The following is a 22,157-nucleotide window of genomic DNA, read 5'->3' as shown; positions in this document are numbered from 1 at the left end:
GTTGTTGATGGTGGTTAGTTTAAGGGTTAGGGCAGGTAGCTGGTCTAATGTGTTGTTGATGGTGGTTAGTTTAAGGGTTAGGGCAGGTAGCTGGTCTAATGTGTTGTTGATGGTGGTTAGTTTAAGGGTTAGGGCAGGTAGCTGGTCTAATGTGTTGTTGATGGTGGTTAGTTTAAGGGTTAGGGCAGGTAGCTGGTCTAATGTGTTGTTGATGGTGGTTAGTTTAAGGGTTAGGCAGGTAGCTGGTCTAATGTGTTGTTGATGGTGGTTAGTTTAAGGGTTAGGGCAGGTAGCTGGTCTAACATGTTGTTGATGATGGTTAGTTTAAGGGTTAGGGCAGGTAGCTGGTCTAATGTGTTGTTGATGGTGGTTAGTTTAAGGGTTAGGGCAGGTAGCTGGTCTAATGTGTTGTTGATGATGGTTAGTTTAAGGGTTAGGGCAGGTAGCTGGTCTAATGTGTTGTTGATGGTGGTTAGTTTAAGGGTTAGGGCAGGTAGCTGGTCTAATGTGTTGTTGATGGTGGTTAGTTTAAGGGTTAGGGCAGGTAGCTGGTCTAATGTGTTGTTGATGGTGGTTAGTTTAAGGGTTAGGGCAGGTAGCTGGTCTAATGTGTTGTTGATGATGGTTAGTTTAAGGGTTAGGGCAGGTAGCTGGTCTAATGTGTTGTTGATGGTGGTTAGTTTAAGGGTTAGGGCAGGTAGCTGGTCTAATGTGTTGTTGATGATGGTTAGTTTAAGGGTTAGGGCAGGTAGCTGGTCTAATGTGTTGTTGATGGTGGTTAGTTTAAGGGTTAGGGCAGGTAGCTGGTCTAATGTGTTGTTGATGATGGTTAGTTTAAGGGTTAGGGCAGGTAGCTGGTCTAACGTGTTGTTGATGGTGGTTAGTTTAAGGGTTAGGGCAGGTAGCTGGTCTAATGTGTTGTTGATGGTGGTTAGTTTAAGGGTTAGGGCAGGTAGCAGGTCTAATGTGTTGTTGATGGTGGTTAGTTTAAGGGTTAGGGCAGGTAGCTGGTCTAATGTGTTGTTGATGGTGGTTAGTTTAAGGGTTAGGGCAGGTAGCTGGTCTAATGTGTTGTTGATGATGGTTAGTTTAAGGGTTAGGGCAGGTAGCTGGTCTAATGTGTTGTTGATGGTGGTTAGTTTAAGGGTTAGGGCAGGTAGCAGGTCTAATGTGTTGATGATGGTGGTTAGTTTAAGGGTTAGGGCAGGTAGCTGGTCTAATGTGTTGTTGATGATGGTTAGTTTAAGGGTTAGGGCAGGTAGCTGGTCTAATGTGTTGTTGATGATGGTTAGTTTAAGGGTTAGGGCAGGTAGCTGGTCTAATGTGTTGTTGATGATGGTTAGTTTAAGGGTTAGGGCAGGTAGCAGGACTTACGTGTTGTTCCTGATGGTGAGTGTCTTCTGTTGGATGGAGTGAGGGTTGGCAGTGGGGAAGCGGACATAGTGTTCAGCTGTGACGTCACAGAGTTCTCCGAGAGCAGGGACCTCTTCTTCCCCAGACACACACACCAGCTCTAGACCTATCAGCTGGCCCTGACCTGGAGACAGACACACACCAGCTCTAGACCTTTCAGCTGGCCCTGACCGGGAGACAGACACACACCAGCTCTAGACCTTTCAGCTGGCCCTGACCGGGAGACAGACACACACCAGCTCTAGACCTATCAGCTGGCCCTGACCGGGAGACAGACACACACCAGCTCTAGACCTATCAGCTGGCCCTGACCGGGAGACAGACACACACCAGCTCTAGACCTATCAGCTGGCCCTGACCTGGAGACAGACACACACCAGCTCTAGACCTATCAGCTAGACCTATCAGCTGGCCCTGACCGGGAGACAGACACACACCAGCTCTAGACCTATCAGCTGGCCCTGACCGGGAGACAGACACACACCAGCTCTAGACCTATCAGCTGGCCCTGACCGGGAGACAGACACACACCAGCTCTAGACCTTTCAGCTGGCCCTGACCGGGAGACAGACACACACCAGCTCTAGACCTATCAGCTGGCCCTGACCGGGAGACAGACACACACCAGCTCTAGACCTTTCAGCTGGCCTTGACCGGGAGACAGACACACACCAGCTCTAGACCTTTCAGCTGGCCCTGACCGGGAGACAGACACACACCAGCTCTAGACCTTTCAGCTGGCCCTGACCTGGAGACAGACACACACCAGCTCTAGACCTATCAGCTGGCCTTGACCGGGAGACAGACACACACCAGCTCTAGACCTATCAGCTGGCCCTGACCGGGAGACAGACACACACCAGCTCTAGACCTTTCAGCTGGCCCTGACCTGGAGACAGACACACACCAGCTCTAGACCTACAGCTGGCCCTGATCAGCTGGCCCTGACCTGGGAGACAGACACACACCAGCTCTAGACCTATCAGCTGGCCCTGACCGGGAGACAGACACACACCAGCTCTAGACCTATCAGCTGGCCCTGACCGGGAGACAGACACACACCAGCTCTAGACCTTCAGCTGGCCCTGACCTGGAGACAGACACACACCAGCTCTAGACCTTTCAGCTGGCCCTGACCTGGAGACAGACACACACCAGCTCTAGACCTTTCAGCTGGCCCTGACCGGGAGACAGACACACACCAGCTCTAGACCTATCAGCTGGCCCTGACCGGGAGACAGACACACACCAGCTCTAGACCTTTCAGCTGGCCCTGACCTGGAGACAGACACACACCAGCTCTAGACCTATCAGCTGGCCCTGACCTGGAGACAGACACACACCAGCTCTAGACCTTTCAGCTGGCCCTGACCGGGAGACAGACACACACCAGCTCTAGACCTATCAGCTGGCCCTGACCGGGAGACAGACACACACCAGCTCTAGACCTATCAGCTGGCCCTGACCGGGAGACAGACACACACCAGCTCTAGACCTATCAGCTGGCCCTGACCAGGAGACAGACACACACCAGCTCTAGACCTATCAGCTGGCCCTGACCGGGAGACAGACACACACCTTGTACAGTGATGTCTTTGACCTGGCAGTTGTCACATACTATGGTGAAGACCTGGGAGCAACTCTCTGCCAGCATTGGGAAGAACACCACCTGGGACATGACGCACACGCACACACACACACACACACACACACACACACACAGTTTCTCAGTGCAGACAAAGCACTATCTGACTTTAGAGGCTGTGATATGACCAAAACAGCTGATTGACTCACCTCCACCACTGTGGTCTGCCCAGGTTGCAGCTCAAACAGGGAGGGGCTGACTGCAAACGGGGGCTCCTCAGCAAAGCTGGTAGTTACTACAGACTGGCAGTGCGAGATGAAGAATTACTACAGACATAATATAACCCTGTCCTACAGACCATAATATAACCCTGTCCTACAGACCATAATATAACCCTGTCCTACAGACCATAATATAACCCTGTCATACAGACCATAATATAACCCTGTTATACAGACCATAATATAACCCTGTCCTACAGACCATAATATAACCCTGTTATACAGACCATAATATAACCCTGTCCTACAGACCATAATATAACCCTGTTATACAGACCATAATATAACCCTGTCCTACAGACCATAATATAACCCTGTCCTACAGACCATAATATAACCCTGTCCTACAGACCATAATATAACCCTGTCCTACAGACCATAATATAACCCTGTCCTACAGACCATAATATAACCCTGTCCTACAGACCATAATATAACCCTGTCCTACAGACCATAATATAACCCTGTCCTACAGACCATAATATAACCCTGTTATACAGACCATAATATAACCCTGTCCTACAGACCATAATATAACCCTGTCCTACAGACCATAATATAACCCTGTCCTACAGACCATAATATAACCCTGTCCTACAGACCATAATATAACCCTGTCCTACAGACCATAATATAACCCTGTCCTACAGACCATAATATAACCCTGTCCTACAGACCATAATATAACCCTGTCCTACAGACCATAATATAACCCTGTCCTACAGACCATAATATAACCCTGTCCTACAGACCATAATATAACCCTGTCCTACAGACCATAATATAACCCTGTCCTACAGACCATAATATAACCCTGTCCTACAGACCATAATATAACCCTGTCCTACAGACCATAATATAACCCTGTCCTACAGACCATAATATAACCCTGTCCTACAGACCATAATATAACCCTGTCCTACAGACCATAATATAACCCTGTTATACAGACCATAATATAACCCTGTCCTACAGACCATAATATAACCCTGTCCTACAGACCATAATATAACCCTGTCCTACAGACCATAATATAACCCTGTCCTACAGACCATAATATAACCCTGTCCTACAGACCATAATATAACCCTGTCCTACAGACCATAATATAACCCTGTCCTACAGACCATAATATAACCCTGTCCTACAGACCATAATATAACCCTGTCCTACAGACCATAATATAACCCTGTCCTACAGACCATAATATAACCCTGTCCTACAGACCATAATATAACCCTGTCCTACAGACCATAATATAACCCTGTCCTACAGACCATAATATAACCCTGTCCTACAGACCATAATATAACCCTGTCCTACAGACCATAATTTAACCCTGTCCTACAGACCATAATATAACCCTGTCCTACAGACCATAATATAACCCTGTCCTACAGACCATAATATAACCCTGTTATACAGACCATAATATAACCTTGTCCTACAGACCATAATATGACCCTGTCCTACAGACATCATATGAAACCTGTTGATCAGACAGATGGAGGATTTTTTTTCACCTTCTCACCTCTGACCTCTAACCCTAACACCCTAACCCTAGAGGTGATTGTATTTACCCTTTGACCTCTAACCCTAACCCAGAGGTGATTGTATTTACCCTTTGACCTCTAACCCCAACACCCTAACCCAGAGGTGATTGTATTTACCCTGATGTTGGAGGCGGGCCACTGTCTCCGGGGGAGGATGCAGAAGGTTCCAGCACTGAGGCCCTCATTACAACACAGGAACTGTTTGAATCTCACCCCTCCTACCAGACAGTAGCCACAGTCCAGAACACTGGGCACTGGGCAGACACAAGACAGAGGGACAAGCCAAGTCAGTACACATAAGGGTGTGTGGTAGAATGAGCTTAATCACTAACTAAGTACACCTTTTATTGTTTTCAATTTTCTTTGGTTAGAGGTGTACTGCATTAGGCTACGCTATACGGAGCAATCAATGATCATAACATCATTGCTCGTTAGGTAGTATGAACCACTCAGCTGTCAGTAGGGGAGGTTAGGACCACTCAGCTGTCAGTATGGGAGGTTAGGACCACTCAGGTGTCAGTATGGGAGGTCAGAACCACTCAGCTGTCAGTAGGGGAGGTCAGGACCACTCAGGTGTCAGTATGGGAGGTTAGGACCACTCAGGTGTCAGTAGGGGAGGTCAGGACCACTCAGGTGTCAGTAGGGGAGGTCAGAACCACTCAGGTGTCAGTAGGGAGGTTAGGACCACTCAGCTGTCAGTAGGGAAGGTTAGGACCACTCAGCTGTCAGAGGGGAGGTTTATAACCCTCTTGGACCACTCAGGTGTCAGTATGGGAGGTCAGAACCACTCAGCTGTCAGTAGGGGAGGTCAGGACCACTCAGGTGTCAGTATGGGAGGTTAGGACCACTCAGGTGTCAGTAGGGGAGGTCAGGACCACTCAGGTGTCAGTAGGGGAGGTCAGAACCACTCAGGTGTCAGTATGGGAGGTCAGAACCACTCAGGTGTCAGTAGGGGAGGTCAGGACCACTCAGGTGTCAGTAGGGGAGGTCAGAACCACTCAGGTGTCAGTATGGGAGGTCAGAACCACTCAGGTGTCAGTAGGGTAGGTCAGAACCACTCAGGTGTCAGTAGGGGAGGTCAGAACCACTCAGGTGTCAGTATGGGAGGTTAGGACCACTCAGGTGTCAGTATGGGAGGTCAGAACCACTCAGGTGTCAGTAGGGGAGGTTAGGACCACTCAGGTGTCAGTATGGGAGGTTAGGACCACTCAGGTGTCAGTAGGGGAGGTCAGGACCACTCAGGTGTCAGTATGGGAGGTTAGGACCACTCAGCTGTCAGTAGGGGAGGTCAGGACCACTCAGGTGTCAGTATGGGAGGTTAGGACCACTCAGGTGTCAGTATGGGAGGTCAGGACCACTCAGGTGTCAGTAGGGGAGGTCAGAACCACTCAGGTGTCAGTATGGGAGGTTAGGACCACTCAGGTGTCAGTATGGGAGGTCAGAACCACTCAGGTGTCAGTAGGGGAGGTTAGGACCACTCAGCTGTCAGTAGGGGAGGTTAGGACCACTCAGCTGTCAGTAGGGGAGGTTAGGACCACTCAGGTGTCAGTAGGGGAGGTCAGGACCACTCAGGTGTCAGTAGGGGAGGTCAGGACCACTCAGGTGTCAGTAGGGGAGGTCAGGACCACTCAGGTGTCAGTAGGGGAGGTCAGAACCACTCAGGTGTCAGTATGGGAGGTCAGAACCACTCAGCTGTCAGTAGGGTAGGTCAGGACCACTCAGGTGTCAGTAGGGGAGGTCAGAACCACTCAGGTGTCAGTATGGGAGTTTAGGACCACTCAGGTGTCAGTATGGGAGGTCAGAACCACTCAGGTGTCAGTAGGGGAGGTTAGGACCACTCAGGTGTCAGTATGGGAGGTCAGAACCACTCAGGTGTCAGTATGGGAGGTTAGGACCACTCAGCTGTCAGTATGGGAGGTCAGAACCACTCAGCTGTCAGTAGGGAGGTCAGGACCACTCAGCTGTCAGTAGGGGAGGTCAGGAACCACTCAGGTGTCAGTAGGGGAGGTCAGGACCACTCAGGTGTCAGTAGGGGAGGTCAGAACCACTCAGGTGTCAGTATGGGAGGTCAGAACCACTCAGGTGTCAGTAGGGTAGGTCAGAACCACTCAGGTGTCAGTAGGGGAGGTCAGAACCACTCAGGTGTCAGTATGGGAGGTTAGGACCACTCAGGTGTCAGTATGGGAGGTCAGAACCACTCAGGTGTCAGTAGGGGAGGTTAGGACCACTCAGGTGTCAGTATGGGAGGTTAGGACCACTCAGGTGTCAGTAGGGGAGGTCAGGACCACTCAGGTGTCAGTATGGGAGGTTAGGACCACTCAGCTGTCAGTAGGGGAGGTCAGGACCACTCAGGTGTCAGTATGGGAGGTCAGAACCACTCAGGTGTCAGTATGGGAGGTTAGGACCACTCAGGTGTCAGTATGGGAGGTCAGAACCACTCAGGTGTCAGTAGGGGAGGTTAGGACCACTCAGCTGTCAGTAGGGGAGGTTAGGACCACTCAGCTGTCAGTAGGGGAGGTTAGGACCACTCAGCTGTCAGTAGGGGAGGTTAGGACCACTCAGGTGTCAGTAGGGGAGGTCAGGACCACTCAGGTGTCAGTAGGGGAGGTCAGGACCACTCAGGTGTCAGTAGGGGAGGTCAGAACCACTCAGGTGTCAGTATGGGAGGTCAGAACCACTCAGCTGTCAGTAGGGTAGGTCAGGACCACTCAGGTGTCAGTAGGGGAGGTCAGAACCACTCAGGTGTCAGTATGGGAGTTTAGGACCACTCAGGTGTCAGTATGGGAGGTCAGAACCACTCAGGTGTCAGTAGGGGAGGTTAGGACCACTCAGGTGTCAGTATGGGAGGTCAGAACCACTCAGGTGTCAGTATGGGAGGTTAGGACCACTCAGCTGTCAGTATGGGAGGTCAGAACCACTCAGCTGTCAGTAGGGGAGGTCAGGACCACTCAGCTGTCAGTAGGGGAGGTCAGGACCACTCAGGTGTCAGTATGGGAGGTCAGGACCACTCAGGTGTCAGTATGGGAGGTCAGAACCACTCAGCTGTCAGTAGGGGAGGTTAGGACCACTCAGCTGTCAGTAGGGAGGTCAGGACCACTCAGGTGTCAGTATGGGAGGTTAGGACCACTCAGGTGTCAGTATGGGAGGTCAGGACCACTCAGCTGTCAGTATGGGAGGTTAGGACCACTCAGGTGTCAGTATGGGAGGTTAGGACCACTCAGGTGTCAGTATGGGAGGTCAGAACCACTCAGCTGTCAGTAGGGGAAGTCAGAACCACTCAGGTGTCAGTATGGGAGGTTAGGACCACTCAGGTGTCAGTATGGGAGGAGGTTAGGACCACTCAGCTGTCAGTATGGGAGGGGGTCAGGACCACTCAGGTGTCAGTATGGGAGGGGGTCAGGACCACTCACCTGTCAGTATGGGAGGGGGTAAGGACCACTCAGCTGTCAGTATGGGAGGTTAGGACCACTCAGGTGTCAGTATGGGAGGTTAGGACCACTCAGGTGTCAGTATGGGAGGTTAGGACCACTCAGGTGTCAGTATGGGAGGTCAGAACCACTCAGCTGTCAGTAGGGGAAGTCAGAACCACTCAGGTGTCAGTATGGGAGGTTAGGACCACTCAGGTGTCGGTATGGGAGGTCAGAACCACTCAGCTGTCAGTAGGGGAAGTCAGAACCACTCAGCTGTCAGTAGGGGAGGTTAGGACCACTCAGGTGTCAGTATGGGAGGTTAGGACCACTCAGGTGTCAGTATGGGAGGTCAGAACCAGTCAGCTGTCAGTAGGGGAAGTCAGAACCACTCAGGTGTCAGTATGGGAGGTTAGGACCACTCAGGTGTCAGTATGGGAGGAGGTAAGGACCACTCACGTGTCAGTATGGGAGGAGGTTAGGACCACTCACGTGTCAGTATGGGCGGAGGTTAGGACCACTCACGTGTCAGTATGGGCGGAGGTTAGGACCACTCACGTGTCAGTATGGGTGGAGGTTAGGACCACTCACGTGTCAGTATGGGTGGAGGTTAGGACCACTCAGGTGTCAGTATGGGCGGAGGTCAGGACCACTCACGTGTCAGTATGGGAGGAGGTTAGGACCACTCACGTGTCAGTATGGGCGGAGGTTAGGACCACTCACGTGTCAGTATGGGCGGAGGTTAGGACCACTCACGTGTCAGTATGGGCGGAGGTTAGGACCACTCACGTGTCAGTATGGGTGGAGGTTAGGACCACTCACGTGTCAGTATGGGCGGAGGTTAGGACCACTCACGTGTCAGTATGGGCGGAGGTTAGGACCACTCACGTGTCAGTATAGGTGGAGGTTAGGACCACTCACGTGTCAGTATGGGTGGAGGTTAGGACCACTCACGTGTCAGTATGGGTGGAGGTTAGGACCACTCACGTGTCAGTATGGGCGGAGGTTAGGACCACTCACGTGTCAGTATGGGCGGAGGTTAGGACCACTCACGTGTCAGTATGGGAGGGGGTAAGGACCACTCAGCTGTCAGTATGGGTGGAGGTTAGGACCACTCACGTGTCAGTATGGGTGGAGGTTAGGACCACTCACGTGTCAGTATGGGCGGAGGTCAGGACCACTCACGTGTCAGTATGGGCGGAGGTTAGGACCACTCACGTGTCAGTATGGGAGGAGGTCAGGACCACTCACGTGTCAGTATGGGCGGAGGTTAGGACCACTCACGTGTCAGTATAGGTGGAGGTCAGGACCACTCACGTGTCAGTATGGGCGGAGGTTAGGACCACTCACGTGTCAGTATGGGCGGAGGTTAGGACCACTCACGTGTCAGTATAGGTGGCGGTCTGCGGGCCTCGATGGGAACCAGCAGTGGGTATTGGGCCTGAGTCTCTACAACCAGGAAGTCTTGGTAGTCAGCCAGGGAGTCTGGAGCAAACAGTACCGTGTACTGGCAGGACATCCCAGGGGCTACGATACCCCCCTCGCCTGGAAACCTGCCTGATGACACAACACCGTCAGTGACTGCATCCCATACAGCATATAAAAAACAGAAAATGTATGCTCTTTCTTTCTATTTTCTTCCACCAGATCTACTGTATTATATTCTCCTACATTCAATTAACATTTCCACAAACTTCAGAATGTTTCCATTCAAATGATACCAAGAATATGCATATCCTTGCCTCTGGGGCTGAGCTACAGGCAGTTAGATTAGGGTATGTCTTCAGGTGGAAATTGAGAACAGGGGATGCAGCCATAAGAGGTTAAACCGAATGACGACTGAAAGGGAACGTACAGTTATAAATATAACTACCGTTTCCTGAAGGAGGAAAAAAATGTATAACATATTTTGCCCCAGTGAAAACAGGGGAATTTGGGCATGCTGAAGTGCGGTACTGAATTGAGGAAATTAATGCGAGCCCCGGTATTAGCCAGGAAAGAGGACTTCTGAGGGCGGGCTCGGGCATGCATTGGCCTGTTGGGTGTGATTTCACTTTTTTCAGGTGAATATGATTGGTCGTTGATACCTCGTTCCCTCCTTCAGGTAACAGTAGTTATATTCATAAATGTATGTTTTCCATACCAATTCATATGTCCTGAAACGCCCCTATAAACCACTGGATACGTTCCTGGAACGCCCCTATAAACCACTGGTTACGTTCCTGGAACGCCCCTATAAACCACTGGATACGTTCCTGAAACGCCCCTATAAACCACTGGATACGTTCCTGAAACGCCCCTATAAACCACTGGATACGTTCCTGAAACGCCCCTATAAACCACTGGATACGTTCCTGAAACGCCCCTATAAACCACTGGATACGTTCCTGAAACGCCCCTATAAACCACTGGATACGTTCCTGGAACGCCCCTATAAACCACTGGATACGTTCCTGGAACGCCCCTATAAACCACTGGATACGTTCCTGGAACGCCCCTATAAACCACTGGATACGTTCCTGAAACGCCCCTATAAACCACTGGATACGTTCCTGAAACGCCCCTATAAACCACTGGATACGTTCCTGGAACGCCCCTATAAACCACTGGATACGTTCCTGAAACGCCCCTATAAACCACTGGATACGTTCCTGAAACGCCCCTATAAACCACTGGATACGTTCCTGGAACGCCCCTATAAACCACTGGATACGTTCCTGGAACGCCCCTATAAACCACTGGATACGTTCCTGAAACGCCCCTATAAACCACTGGCTACGTTCCTGAAACGCCCCTATAAACCACTGGATACGTTCCTGGAACGCCCCTATAAACCACTGGATACGTTCCTGAAACGCCCCTATAAACCACTGGATACGTTCCTGAAACGCCCCTATAAACCACTGGATACGTTCCTGGAACGCCCCTATAAACCACTGGATACGTTCCTGGAACGCCCCTATAAACCACTGGATACGTTCCTGAAACGCCCCTATAAACCACTGGATACGTTCCTGGAACGCCCCTATAAACCACTGGATACGTTCCTGAAACGCCCCTATAAACCACTGGATACGTTCCTGAAACGCCCCTATAAACCACTGGATACGTTCCTGAAACGCCCCTATAAACCACTGGATACGTTCCTGAAACGCCCCTATAAACCACTGGATACGTTCCTGAAACGCCCCTATAAACCACTGGATACGTTCCTGAAACGCCCCTATAAACCACTGGATACGTTCCTGGAACGCCCCTATAAACCACTGGATACGTTCCTGGAACGCCCCTATAAACCACTGGATACGTTCCTGGAACGCCCCTATAAACCACTGGATACGTTCCTGAAACGCCCTATAAACCACTGGATACGTTCCTGAAACTCCCCTATAAACCACTGGATACGTTCCTGGAACGCCCCTATAAACCACTGGATACGTTCCTGAAACGCCCCTATAAACCACTGGATACGTTCCTGGAACGCCCCTATAAACCACTGGATACGTTCCTGAAACGTCCCTATAAACCACTGGATACGTTCCTGAAACACCCCTATAAACCACTGGATACGTTCCTGGAACGCCCCTATAAACCACTGGATACGTTCCTGGAACGCCCCTATAAACCACTGGATACGTTCCTGGAACGCCCCTATAAACCACTGGATACGTTCCTGAAACGCCCCTATAAACCACTGGATACGTTCCTGAAACGCCCCTATAAACCACTGGCTACGTTCCTGAAACGCCCCTATAAACCACTGGATACGTTCCTGAAACGCCCCTATAAACCACTGGATACGTTCCTGGAACGCCCCTATAAACCACTGGATACGTTCCTGGAACGCCCCTATAAACCACTGGATACGTTCCTGGAACGCCCCTATAAACCACTGGATACGTTCCTGGAACGCCCCTATAAACCACTGGATACGTTCCTGGAACGCCCCTATAAACCACTGGATACGTTCCTGGAACGCCCCTATAAACCACTGGATACGTTCCTGAAACGCCGCTATAAACCACTGGATACGTTCCTGAAACGCCCCTATAAACCACTGGATACGTTCCTGAAACGCCCCTATAAACCACTGGATACGTTCCTGAAACGCCCCTATAAACCACTGGATACGATCCTGAAACGCCCCTATAAACCACTGGATACTATAAACCACTGGATACGTTCCTGGAACGCCCCTATAAACCACTGGATACGTTCCTGAAACGCCCCTATAAACCACTGGATACGTTCCTGAAACGCCCCTATAAACCACTGGATACGTTCCTGAAACGCCCCTATAAACCACTGGATACGTTCCTGGAACGCCCCTATAAACCACTGGATACGTTCCTGGAACGCCCCTATAAACCACTGGATACGTTCCTGAAACGCCCTATAAACCACTGGATACGTTCCTGAAACGCCCTATAAACCACTGGATACGTTCCTGAAACGCCCCTATAAACCACTGGATACGTTCCTGAAACGCCCTATAAACCACTGGATACGTTCCTGGAACGCCCCTATAAACCACTGGATACGTTCCTGGAACGCCCCTATAAACCACTGGATACGTTCCTGAAACGCCCCTATAAACCACTGGATACGTTCCTGAAACGCCCCTATAAACCACTGGATACGTTCCTGAAACGCCCCTATAAACCACTGGATACGTTCCTGGAAACGCCCTATAAACCACTGGATACGTTCCTGAAACGCCCCTATAAACCACTGGATACGTTCCTGGAACGCCCCTATAAACCACTGGATACGTTCCTGAAACGCCCCTATAAACCACTGGATACGTTCCTGAAACGCCCCTATAAACCACTGAATACGTTCCTGAAACGCCCTATAAACCACTGGATACGTTCCTGAAACGCCCCTATAAACCACTGGATACGTTCCTGGAAACGCCCCTATAAACCACTGGATACGTTCCTGAGGGTTAAACCACTGGATGGGGTTCCTGAAACGCCCTATAAACCAAGGGATACGGAAGGTTAAACCAGTGGTGGAGGGTCCTAAACGAGGAACCACTGGGTACGTTCCTGAAACGAGACCCAGGGAAAGTGAGGGGTGGTGGGGGATAAACCACTGGATACTGACCTGAGACCCAGGGAGAAGTGAGGGGTGATGGGGGGGAGGTTAAACCACTGGAGACCCAGGGAGGGTTAGTGGTGGTGGGGGGGGGTTAGAGTACTGACCGAGACCCAGTGAGAAGTGAGGGGTGGTGGGGGGAGGTTAGAGTACTGACCAAGACCCAGGGAGAAGTGAGGGGTGATTGGGGGGGGGTTTAGAGTACTGACCGAGACCCAGGGAGAAGTGAGGGGTGGTGGGGGGGGGTTTAGAGTACTGACCGAGACCCAGGGAGAAGTGAGGGGTGGTGGGGGGAGGTTAGAGTACTGACCGAGACCCAGGGAGGAAGTGAGGGGTGGGGGGGGAGGTTAGAGTACTGACCAAGACCCAGGGAGAAGTGAGAGGTGGTGGGGGGGGGGTTAGAGTACTGACCGAGACCCAGGGAGAAGTGAGGGGTATTGGGGAGGGGGGGGGGGGTTTAGAGTACTGACCGAGACCCAGGGAGAAGTGAGAGGTGGTGGGGGGGAGGACCCGGACATGTCGGCTGGTTGCAGTTATGTTCCTCAGCTCCACTGTAGTCTGAAGGAAGAAGAGGAGAGGCAGAGGTCAATCGTTGCAAATAATGGATTCCACTGCCGTCGCTTATTGAAGCCTTGGTGAACCAGTATCACAGGGTTGTAGTTCAACAAAACCAGGGAATATCAGAGATCTTATGAGTACAATGACAAGAGAAACACTAGACAACAGTCCTGGAATGTTATGACAACATGTAGACACAGTGCCTGAGGAAACTATTTAGACCCCTCGACTTTTTACACATTTTGTTAAGTTACCTTCACACAATACCACATAATGATAAAGCAAAAATACATTTTCAGAAATACCTTATTTACGTAAGTATTTAGCAACTTTGCTATGGGACTTGAAATTGAGGTCAGGTTCATCCTGTTTCCATTGATCACCCTTGGGATGTTTCTACAACTTGATTGGAGACCACCTGTGGTATATTCAATTGATTGGACATGATTTGGAAAAGCACACACCTGTCTATATAAGGTCCCGCAGTTGACAGTGCATGTCAAAGCCAACACCAAGCCATGAGGTCGAAGGAATTGTCCATAGAGCTCCAAGACAGGATTGGGTTGAGGCACAGATCTGGGGAAGGGTACCAAAACATTCCTGGCGTAGTGAAGGTCTCCAAGAACACAGTGGCCTCCATCACTCTTTAAATAGAAGATGTTTGGAACCACCAAGACTCTTCCTATAACTGGCCAAACTGAGCAATCGGGGAGAGTGGCCTAGGTCAGGAAGGTGACCAAGAACATGATAGTCACTCTGACAGAGCTCCAGAGATCCTCTGTGGAGGATCTCTTCCAGAAGGACAACCATCTCTGCAGCACCCCACCAATCAGACCTTTATGCTAGTGTGGCCAGACGGTAAAATGCACATGACAGCCTGCATGGAATTTGCCAAAAGGCACCTAAAGACTCTCAGATCATCAGAAACCAGATTCTCTGGTCTGATGAAACCAAGACTGAACTATTTGGCCTGAATTTCAAGCATCACGTCTGGAGGAAACCTGGCACCATCCCTACGGTGAAGCATGGTGGTGGCAGCATCATGCTGTGGGGATGTTTTTCAGTGGCAGGGACTGGGAGACTAGTCAGGATCGAGGGAAAGATAACCGGAGCAAAGTACAGAGAGATCCTTGATGAAAACCTGCTCCAGAGCGCTCAGGACCTCAAACTGGAGGTGAAGGTTCACCTTCCAACAGGACAATGACCCTAAGCACACAGCCAAGACAATGCAGGAGTGACTTCAGGACAAGTCTCTGAATGTCCTTGAGTGGCCCAGCTAGAGCCCAGACGTTCAAAAATATATATATATATTTCACCTTAATTTAACCAGGTAGGCCAGTTAGGCCAAATCAAGTTCTGATTTACAACTGCAACCTGGCCAAGATAAAGCAAAGTGCAGCAACGCTCCCCATCCAACCTGACAGAGCTTGAGAGGATCTGCAGAGAAGAATGGGAAAAACTCTCCAAATACAGGTGTGCCAAGCTTGTAGCATCATACCCAAGAAGACGCAATGCTGTAATCGCTGCCAAAGGTGCTTCAACAAAGTACTGAGTAAAGGGGATGAATACTAATGCAAATGTGATACAGTTTATTATTTTTAATAAATTAGCAAAAATTTCAAAACCTGATTTGCTTAGTCATTATGGGGTATTGTGTGTAGGTTGATGGGGGGGACTACCGGCTTCCAGTTGAAGCTCGCATCCGCTACAAGACCATGGTGCTTGCCTACGGAGCTGTGAGGGGAACGGCACCTCAGTACCTCCAGGCTCTGATCAGGCCCTACACCCAAACAAGGGCACTGCGTTCATCCACCTCTGGCCTGCTCGCCTCCCTACCACTGAGGAAGTACAGTTCCCGCTCAGCCCAGTCAAAACTGTTCGCTGCTCTGGCCCCCCAATGGTGGAACAAACTCCCTCACGACGCCAGGACAGCGGAGTCAATCACCACCTTCCGGAGACACCTGAAACCCCACCTCTTTAAGGAATACCTAGGATAGGATAAGTAATCCTTCTCACCCCCTAAAAGATTTAGATGCACTATTGTAAAGTGGCTGTTCCACTGGATGTCATAGGTGAATGCACCAATTTGTAAGTCGCTCTGGATAAGAGCGTCTGCTAAATGACTTAAATGTAAATGTAAATGTTACTCCATGTGTTTTGGTCCAGTCCATATGAAGCTTGTTTTTGGGCACAGGTCCAGTAATGGATGAAGAATTGCTACATTACTTTGAACTAATGCTGCAGAAAGCACTACTGGGTGATTTGAAAAGTCGTAGTCAATCGATCAATAATATAATAATACTCTTGGCAAAATCTGTAGAGACTATGGGAATATAAAGGTTCAGAACTTTTGTGAAACATCACAGCACAGTTGAAAAATAAAATATATATTTTTTTTTATTTCACCTTTATTTAACCAGGCAGGCTAGTTGAGAACAAGTTCTCATTTACAACTGCGACCTGACCAAGATAAAGCATAGCAGTGTGAACAGACAACCCAGAGTTACACATGGAGTAAACAATTAACAAGTCAATAACACAGTAGAAAAAAAGGGGAGTCTATATACAATGTGTGCAAAAGGCATGAGGAGGTAGGAGAATAATTACAATATTTCAGATTAACACTGGAGTGATAAATGATCAGATGATCATGTACAGGTAGAGATATTGGTGTGCAAAAGAGCAGAAAAGTAAATAAATAAAAACTGTGGGGATGAGGTAGGTGAAAATGGGTGGGCTATTTACCAATAGATTATGTACAGATTATAAAAATAAATGGAAAATATAAATCAAAACTGGATGGTGTTAAGAGATAGATGGGAGGGGTTGAATGGAACTGAAGGGTGGGACTAATAACAAGATAACTCATGTAAAATATACTTTGTCCGTAAAATGTATATAGGTTCAGAACTTTTGTGAAACAGCACAGAAACTTCTCACGGCTGAGATCCCGTTAACGGGATCGATATGACAACAGCCAGTGAAAGTGCAGGGCGCCAAATTCAAACAACAGAAATCTCATAATTAAAATTCCTCAAACATATAAGTATTTTACACTATTTTAAAGATAAACTTGTTGTTAATCCCACCACAGTGTCCGATTTCAAAAAGGCTTTACGATAATAGCATACCATGCGAATTTGTTAGGTCAGCACCTAGTCACAGAAAAACGCAGCCATTTTCCAGCCAAAGAGAGGAGTCACAAAAAGCAGAAAGAGAGATAAAATGAATCACTAACCTTTGATGATCTTCATCAGATGGCACTCATAGGACTTCATGTTACACAATACATGTATGTTTTGTTCGATAAAGTTCATATTTATATCCAAAAATCTGTTTACATTGGCGCATTATGTTCAATAATGTTTTGCTTCCAAAACATCCAGTGATTTTGCAGAGAGCCACATCAATTTACATAAATACTCATAATAAACATTGATAAAAGATACAAGTGTTATGCATGGAACTTTGGATACACTTCTCCTTAATGCAACCACTGTGTCAGATTTCAAAAAAGCTTTACCGAAAAAGCACACCATGCTATAATCTGAGTACAGCGCTCAGATATGTTGTGAGGTCAACAGAAGTCAGAAATAGCATTATAAATATTCACTTACCTTTGATGATCTTCATCAGAATGCACTCCCAGGAATCCCAGTTCCACAATAAATGTTTGTTTTGTTTGAAAAAGTCCATAATTTATGTCCAAATACTTCCTTTTTGTTCTCGCGTTCTAAAGACTGTTGACATCTAGTGGAAGCCTTAGGAAGTGCAATATGACCCCATAGACACTGTATATTGGATAGGCAAAGACTTGAAAACCTACAAACCTCAGAATTCCCACTTCCTGGTTGGATATTTTCTCAGGTTTTTGCCTGCCATATGAGTTCTGTTATACTCACAGACATCATTCAAACAGTTTTATAAACTGTGTTTCATCGTGTTTTCTATCCACATCTACTAATAATATGCATATCGCAGCTTCTGGGCCTGAGTAGCAGGCAGTTTACTCTGGACACCCTATTCATCGAAGCTTCTCAATACTGCCCCCAGCCATAAGAAGTTAAAAATATATGGCAAATAGAAATCAAAGTGGATGGACATCAGAAATAGATGGGAGAGGTTAAGGGTAGATGAAGGACAGGACTAAAAACAAACTAAATATAACACTTGTAAAATAGTGTCCGTAAAATACATATGTATAAGATGGAAGTAGAAGCCTAAGTGTTGGTGTTCATTAGTTTTCTACAAATAGGGTGGTAGGGCTGGCGGAAAATAATGAAGGAAAATATACTATTGATAAGAGAAACACTAGACAACGGTCCTGGAACGTTATGACTACAATAGATAAGATAAACACTAGACAACGGTCGTGGAACGGTCCTGGAACGTTATGACTACAATAGATAAGAGATTTTACTGGGGAAAGGTGAGGTGAAGGTTTGTTTCTGTACCATACCTCATACACCTGTCCCACTGTAGTCAGTATGTACCTCATATACCTGTCCCACCGTAGTCAGTACGTACCTCATACACCTGTCCCACTGTAGTCAGTATGTACCTCATACACCTGTCCCACTGTAGTCAGTACGTACCTCAAACGCCTGTCCCACTGTAGTCAGTACGTACCTCATATACCTGTCCCACAGTAGTCAGTACGTACCTCATATACCTGTCCCACTGTAGTCAGTACGTACCTCATATACCTGTCCCACCGTAGTCAGTACGTACCTCATATACCTGTCCCACTGTAGTCAGTACGTACCTCATATACCTGTCCCACTGTAGTCAGTACGTACCTCATACACCTGTCCCACTGTAGTCAGTACGTACCTCAAACGCCTGTCCCACTGTAGTCAGTACGTACCTCATATACCTGTCCCACTGTAGTCAGTACGTACCTCAAACGCCTGTCCCACTGTAGTCAGTACGTACCTCATATACCTGTCCCACCGTAGTCAGTACGTACCTCATACACCTGTCCCACAGTAGTCAGTACGTACCTCATACACCTGTCCCACTAGTCAGTACGTACCTCATACACCTGTCCCACTGTAGTCAGTACATACTTCACATACCTGTCCCACTGTAGTCAGTGCGCACCTCATACACCTGTCCCAATGTTGTTAATACGTACCGAAATCATCTGTCCTACTGTAGTCAGTACGTACCTCACACATCTGTCCTACTGTAGTCGATATGTACCTCATACATCCATCCTACTGTATTCGTTACATACCTCATACATCTGTTCAACTTTGGTATGTACATACCTCATAATCCTGTCCCACTGTAGTCAGTACGTACCTCATACCTCATAAACCTGTCCCACTGTCATTAGTACATACCTCACATACCTTTCCCACTGTGGTCAGTACATACCTCATATACCTGTCCCACTGTGGTCAGTACATACCTCATAAACCTGTCCCACTGTCATTAGTACATACCTCACATACCTTTCCCACTGTGGTCAGTACATACCTCATATACCTTTCCCACTGTGGTCAGTATGTACCTCATACCTCATAAACCTGTTCCACTGTCGTCAGTACATACCTCATATACCTGTCCCACTCTGTAGTCAGTACATACCTCATATACCTGTCCCACTGTATAGTCAGTGAAGAAGACTACAGGTGGATTGGCCAGGAACACAGGGATGGGCTCAGCTGGGGATCTGGGGGGGAACAACATGAGGACAGGTTATGGGGCATTATTTACTGCGCTGTGATAGGTAGACAGACTGGAGGATGGGCAACTGATGAAAAACACAATGACACACAGAAAACAGACAGGTTTGTGTGTCCTGAATATACTGTATATCTGTCATAGTCTACAGTAATTATGAAGTTAAAACCACATTGGATTTAAACATTTAGTTTCCAACTTTAGGGATGCTGGCTGATATACTGGGGAAGCTGACTTCTAGGAATGTAACAACTCAAATCTAATGGAACTAGAAACTGACATTTGATGTGGTCTTGAAGTTTATGGTTTCGCTGTGATCCCCAGGCTGTTGACACGACAGACTCTTCCTGGAAACAAAACATAAAATACACCAGGGCACAGTTATGATGAACAACACAAGACAATATTACATTAAATATAAATAAATTAAATATTTTAAATAACAATAAAGACATCAAGAGACAAAAACAAATGACTACTGTATATGGTTTTATATTCATATAATTATATACAGAAGAGTTAATGAGAGCTTCAGAAAGGTAGGCTCTGTGATACAATATGGTTTTAAATCTGTTTTTTACATAAACCTGCTTTTATATAACTCTGAGAACAGATCATTCCATGATGACATGGCTCTATATATAACTGAGAACAGATCATTCCATGATGACATGGCTCTATATATAACTGAGAACAGATCATTCCATGATGACATGGCTCTATATATAACTGAGAACAGATCATTCCACGAAGACATGGCTCTATACATAACTGAGTGAGTTTTTAGTTTGGGTAGAGTGAAGAAACCCGTAGTGGTGTCTGGTAGGGGTGTAAAGTGCATTCGGAAAGTATTCAGACCCCTTGACTTTTTCCACATGTTTTATATTACAGTCTTATTCTAAAATTGATTAAATAGTTTTTTCCCCCTCATCAATCTACACACAATACCCCATAATGACATCACAGTACCCCATAATGACATCACAATACCCCATAATGACATCACAATACCCCATAATGACATCACAATACCCCATAATGACATCACAGTACCCCATAATGACATCACAATACCCCATAATGACATCACAATACCCCATAATGACACACAATACCCCATAATGATGAAGCAAAAACAGGTTTTTAGAAATGTCTTCTTGGGTATGTCAGGTTGGATGAGGAGCGTCTCTGCGCGGGTATTTTCAGGTCTCTCCAAAGTTGTTCGATGGCACTCTGGCTAGGCCACTCAAGGACATTCAGAGACTTGTCCCGAAGCCACTCCTGCTGTGTGCTTAGGGTCGTTGTCCTGTTGGAAGGTGAACCTTCACCCCAGTCTGAGGTCCTGAGTGCTCTGGATCAGGTTTTCATCAACGATCTCTCTGTACTTTGCTCCGTTTATCTTTCCCTCGATCCTGACTAGTCTCCCAGTCCCTGCCACTGAAAAACATCCCCACAGCATGATGCTGCCACCACCATGTTTCACCGTAGGGATGGTGCCAGGTTTCCCCCAGACGTGACAATTGGAATTCAGGCCAAAGAGTTCAGTCTTGATTTCATCAGACCAGAGAATGTTGTTTCTAATGGTCTGAGAGTCCTTTAGGTGACTTTTGGCAAACTCCATGCAGGCTGTCATGTGCATTTTACTGAGGAGTGGCTTCCGTCTGGCCACTCTACCGCAAAGGCCTGATTGGTGGAGTACTGTAGAGATAGATTGTTGTCTTTGTTGCCACAAAGGACATCTGGAGCTCTGTCAGAGTAACCATCGGGTTCTTGGTCACATCTCTGACCAAGGCCTTTCTCCCCCAATTGTTCAGTTTGGCGGCCAGCTCTAGGAAGAGTCTTGGTGGTTCCAAACCTTCCATTTAAGAATGATGGAGGCCACCGTGTTCTTCAGACAGCATTTTTTGGTACCCTTCCCCAGATCTGTGCCTCGACACAATCCTGTCTTGGAGCTCTACGGACAATTCCTTCAACCTCAGGGCTTGGTTTTTGCTCTGATAGGCACTGTCACCCGTGGGACCTTATATAGACAGGGGTGTGCCTTTCCAAAACATGTCCAATCAATTGAATTTACCACAGGTGGACTCCAATCGAGGTGTAGAAACATCTCAACGATGATCAATGGAAACGGGATGCACCTGAGCTCAATTTCAAGTGTCAGATGATGGGTGTAATGGTCCTGTCAGTATGTTCTCAGACAGATGATGGGTGTAATGGTCCTGTGGTGCTGTCAGTATGTTCTCAGACAGATGATGGGTGTAATGGTCCTGTGGTGCTGTCAGTATGTTCTCAGTCAGATGATGGGTGTAATGGTCCTGTGGTCCTGTCAGTATGTTCTCAGTCAGATGATGGGTGTAATGGTCCTGTCAGTATGTACTCAGACAGATGATGGGTGTAATGGTCCTGTGGTGCTGTCAGTATGTTCTCAGTCAGATGATGGGTGTAATGGTCCTGTGGTGCTGTCAGTATGTTCTCAGTCAGATGATGGGTGTAATGGTCCTGTCAGTATGTTCTCAGTCAGATGATGTTCTATGTTCTCAGTCAGATGATGGGTGTAATGGTCCTGTCA

General features: G+C 47.9%; 1 protein-coding gene across 1 annotated transcript in view; it reads right to left on the bottom strand.

Moving 5' to 3' along the window:
* The window catches only part of dlec1 (DLEC1 cilia and flagella associated protein), a 114,731-nt gene that overhangs the window by 82,319 nt on the left and 10,255 nt on the right, over positions 1–22,157 (bottom strand). Inside the window, exons 5-11 of the mRNA XM_052516252.1 lie at positions 19,493–19,577; positions 13,810–13,897; positions 9,623–9,796; positions 4,950–5,086; positions 3,208–3,300; positions 2,992–3,082; positions 1,375–1,537 (exon numbers count right to left, since the gene is read on the bottom strand). Of these exons, the coding sequence (XP_052372212.1) occupies positions 1,375–1,537; positions 2,992–3,082; positions 3,208–3,300; positions 4,950–5,086; positions 9,623–9,796; positions 13,810–13,897; positions 19,493–19,577 (831 nt within the window). The remainder of the gene's footprint in view (positions 1–1,374; positions 1,538–2,991; positions 3,083–3,207; positions 3,301–4,949; positions 5,087–9,622; positions 9,797–13,809; positions 13,898–19,492; positions 19,578–22,157) is intronic.

This window comes from Oncorhynchus keta, unplaced genomic scaffold (genome assembly GCF_023373465.1).
Source record: "Oncorhynchus keta strain PuntledgeMale-10-30-2019 unplaced genomic scaffold, Oket_V2 Un_scaffold_4195_pilon_pilon, whole genome shotgun sequence".
NCBI lineage: Eukaryota > Metazoa > Chordata > Actinopteri > Salmoniformes > Salmonidae > Oncorhynchus > Oncorhynchus keta.
The sequence above is the reverse complement of the archived record's forward strand: the minus strand, read 5'-3'. Positions and strand labels throughout refer to the sequence as shown.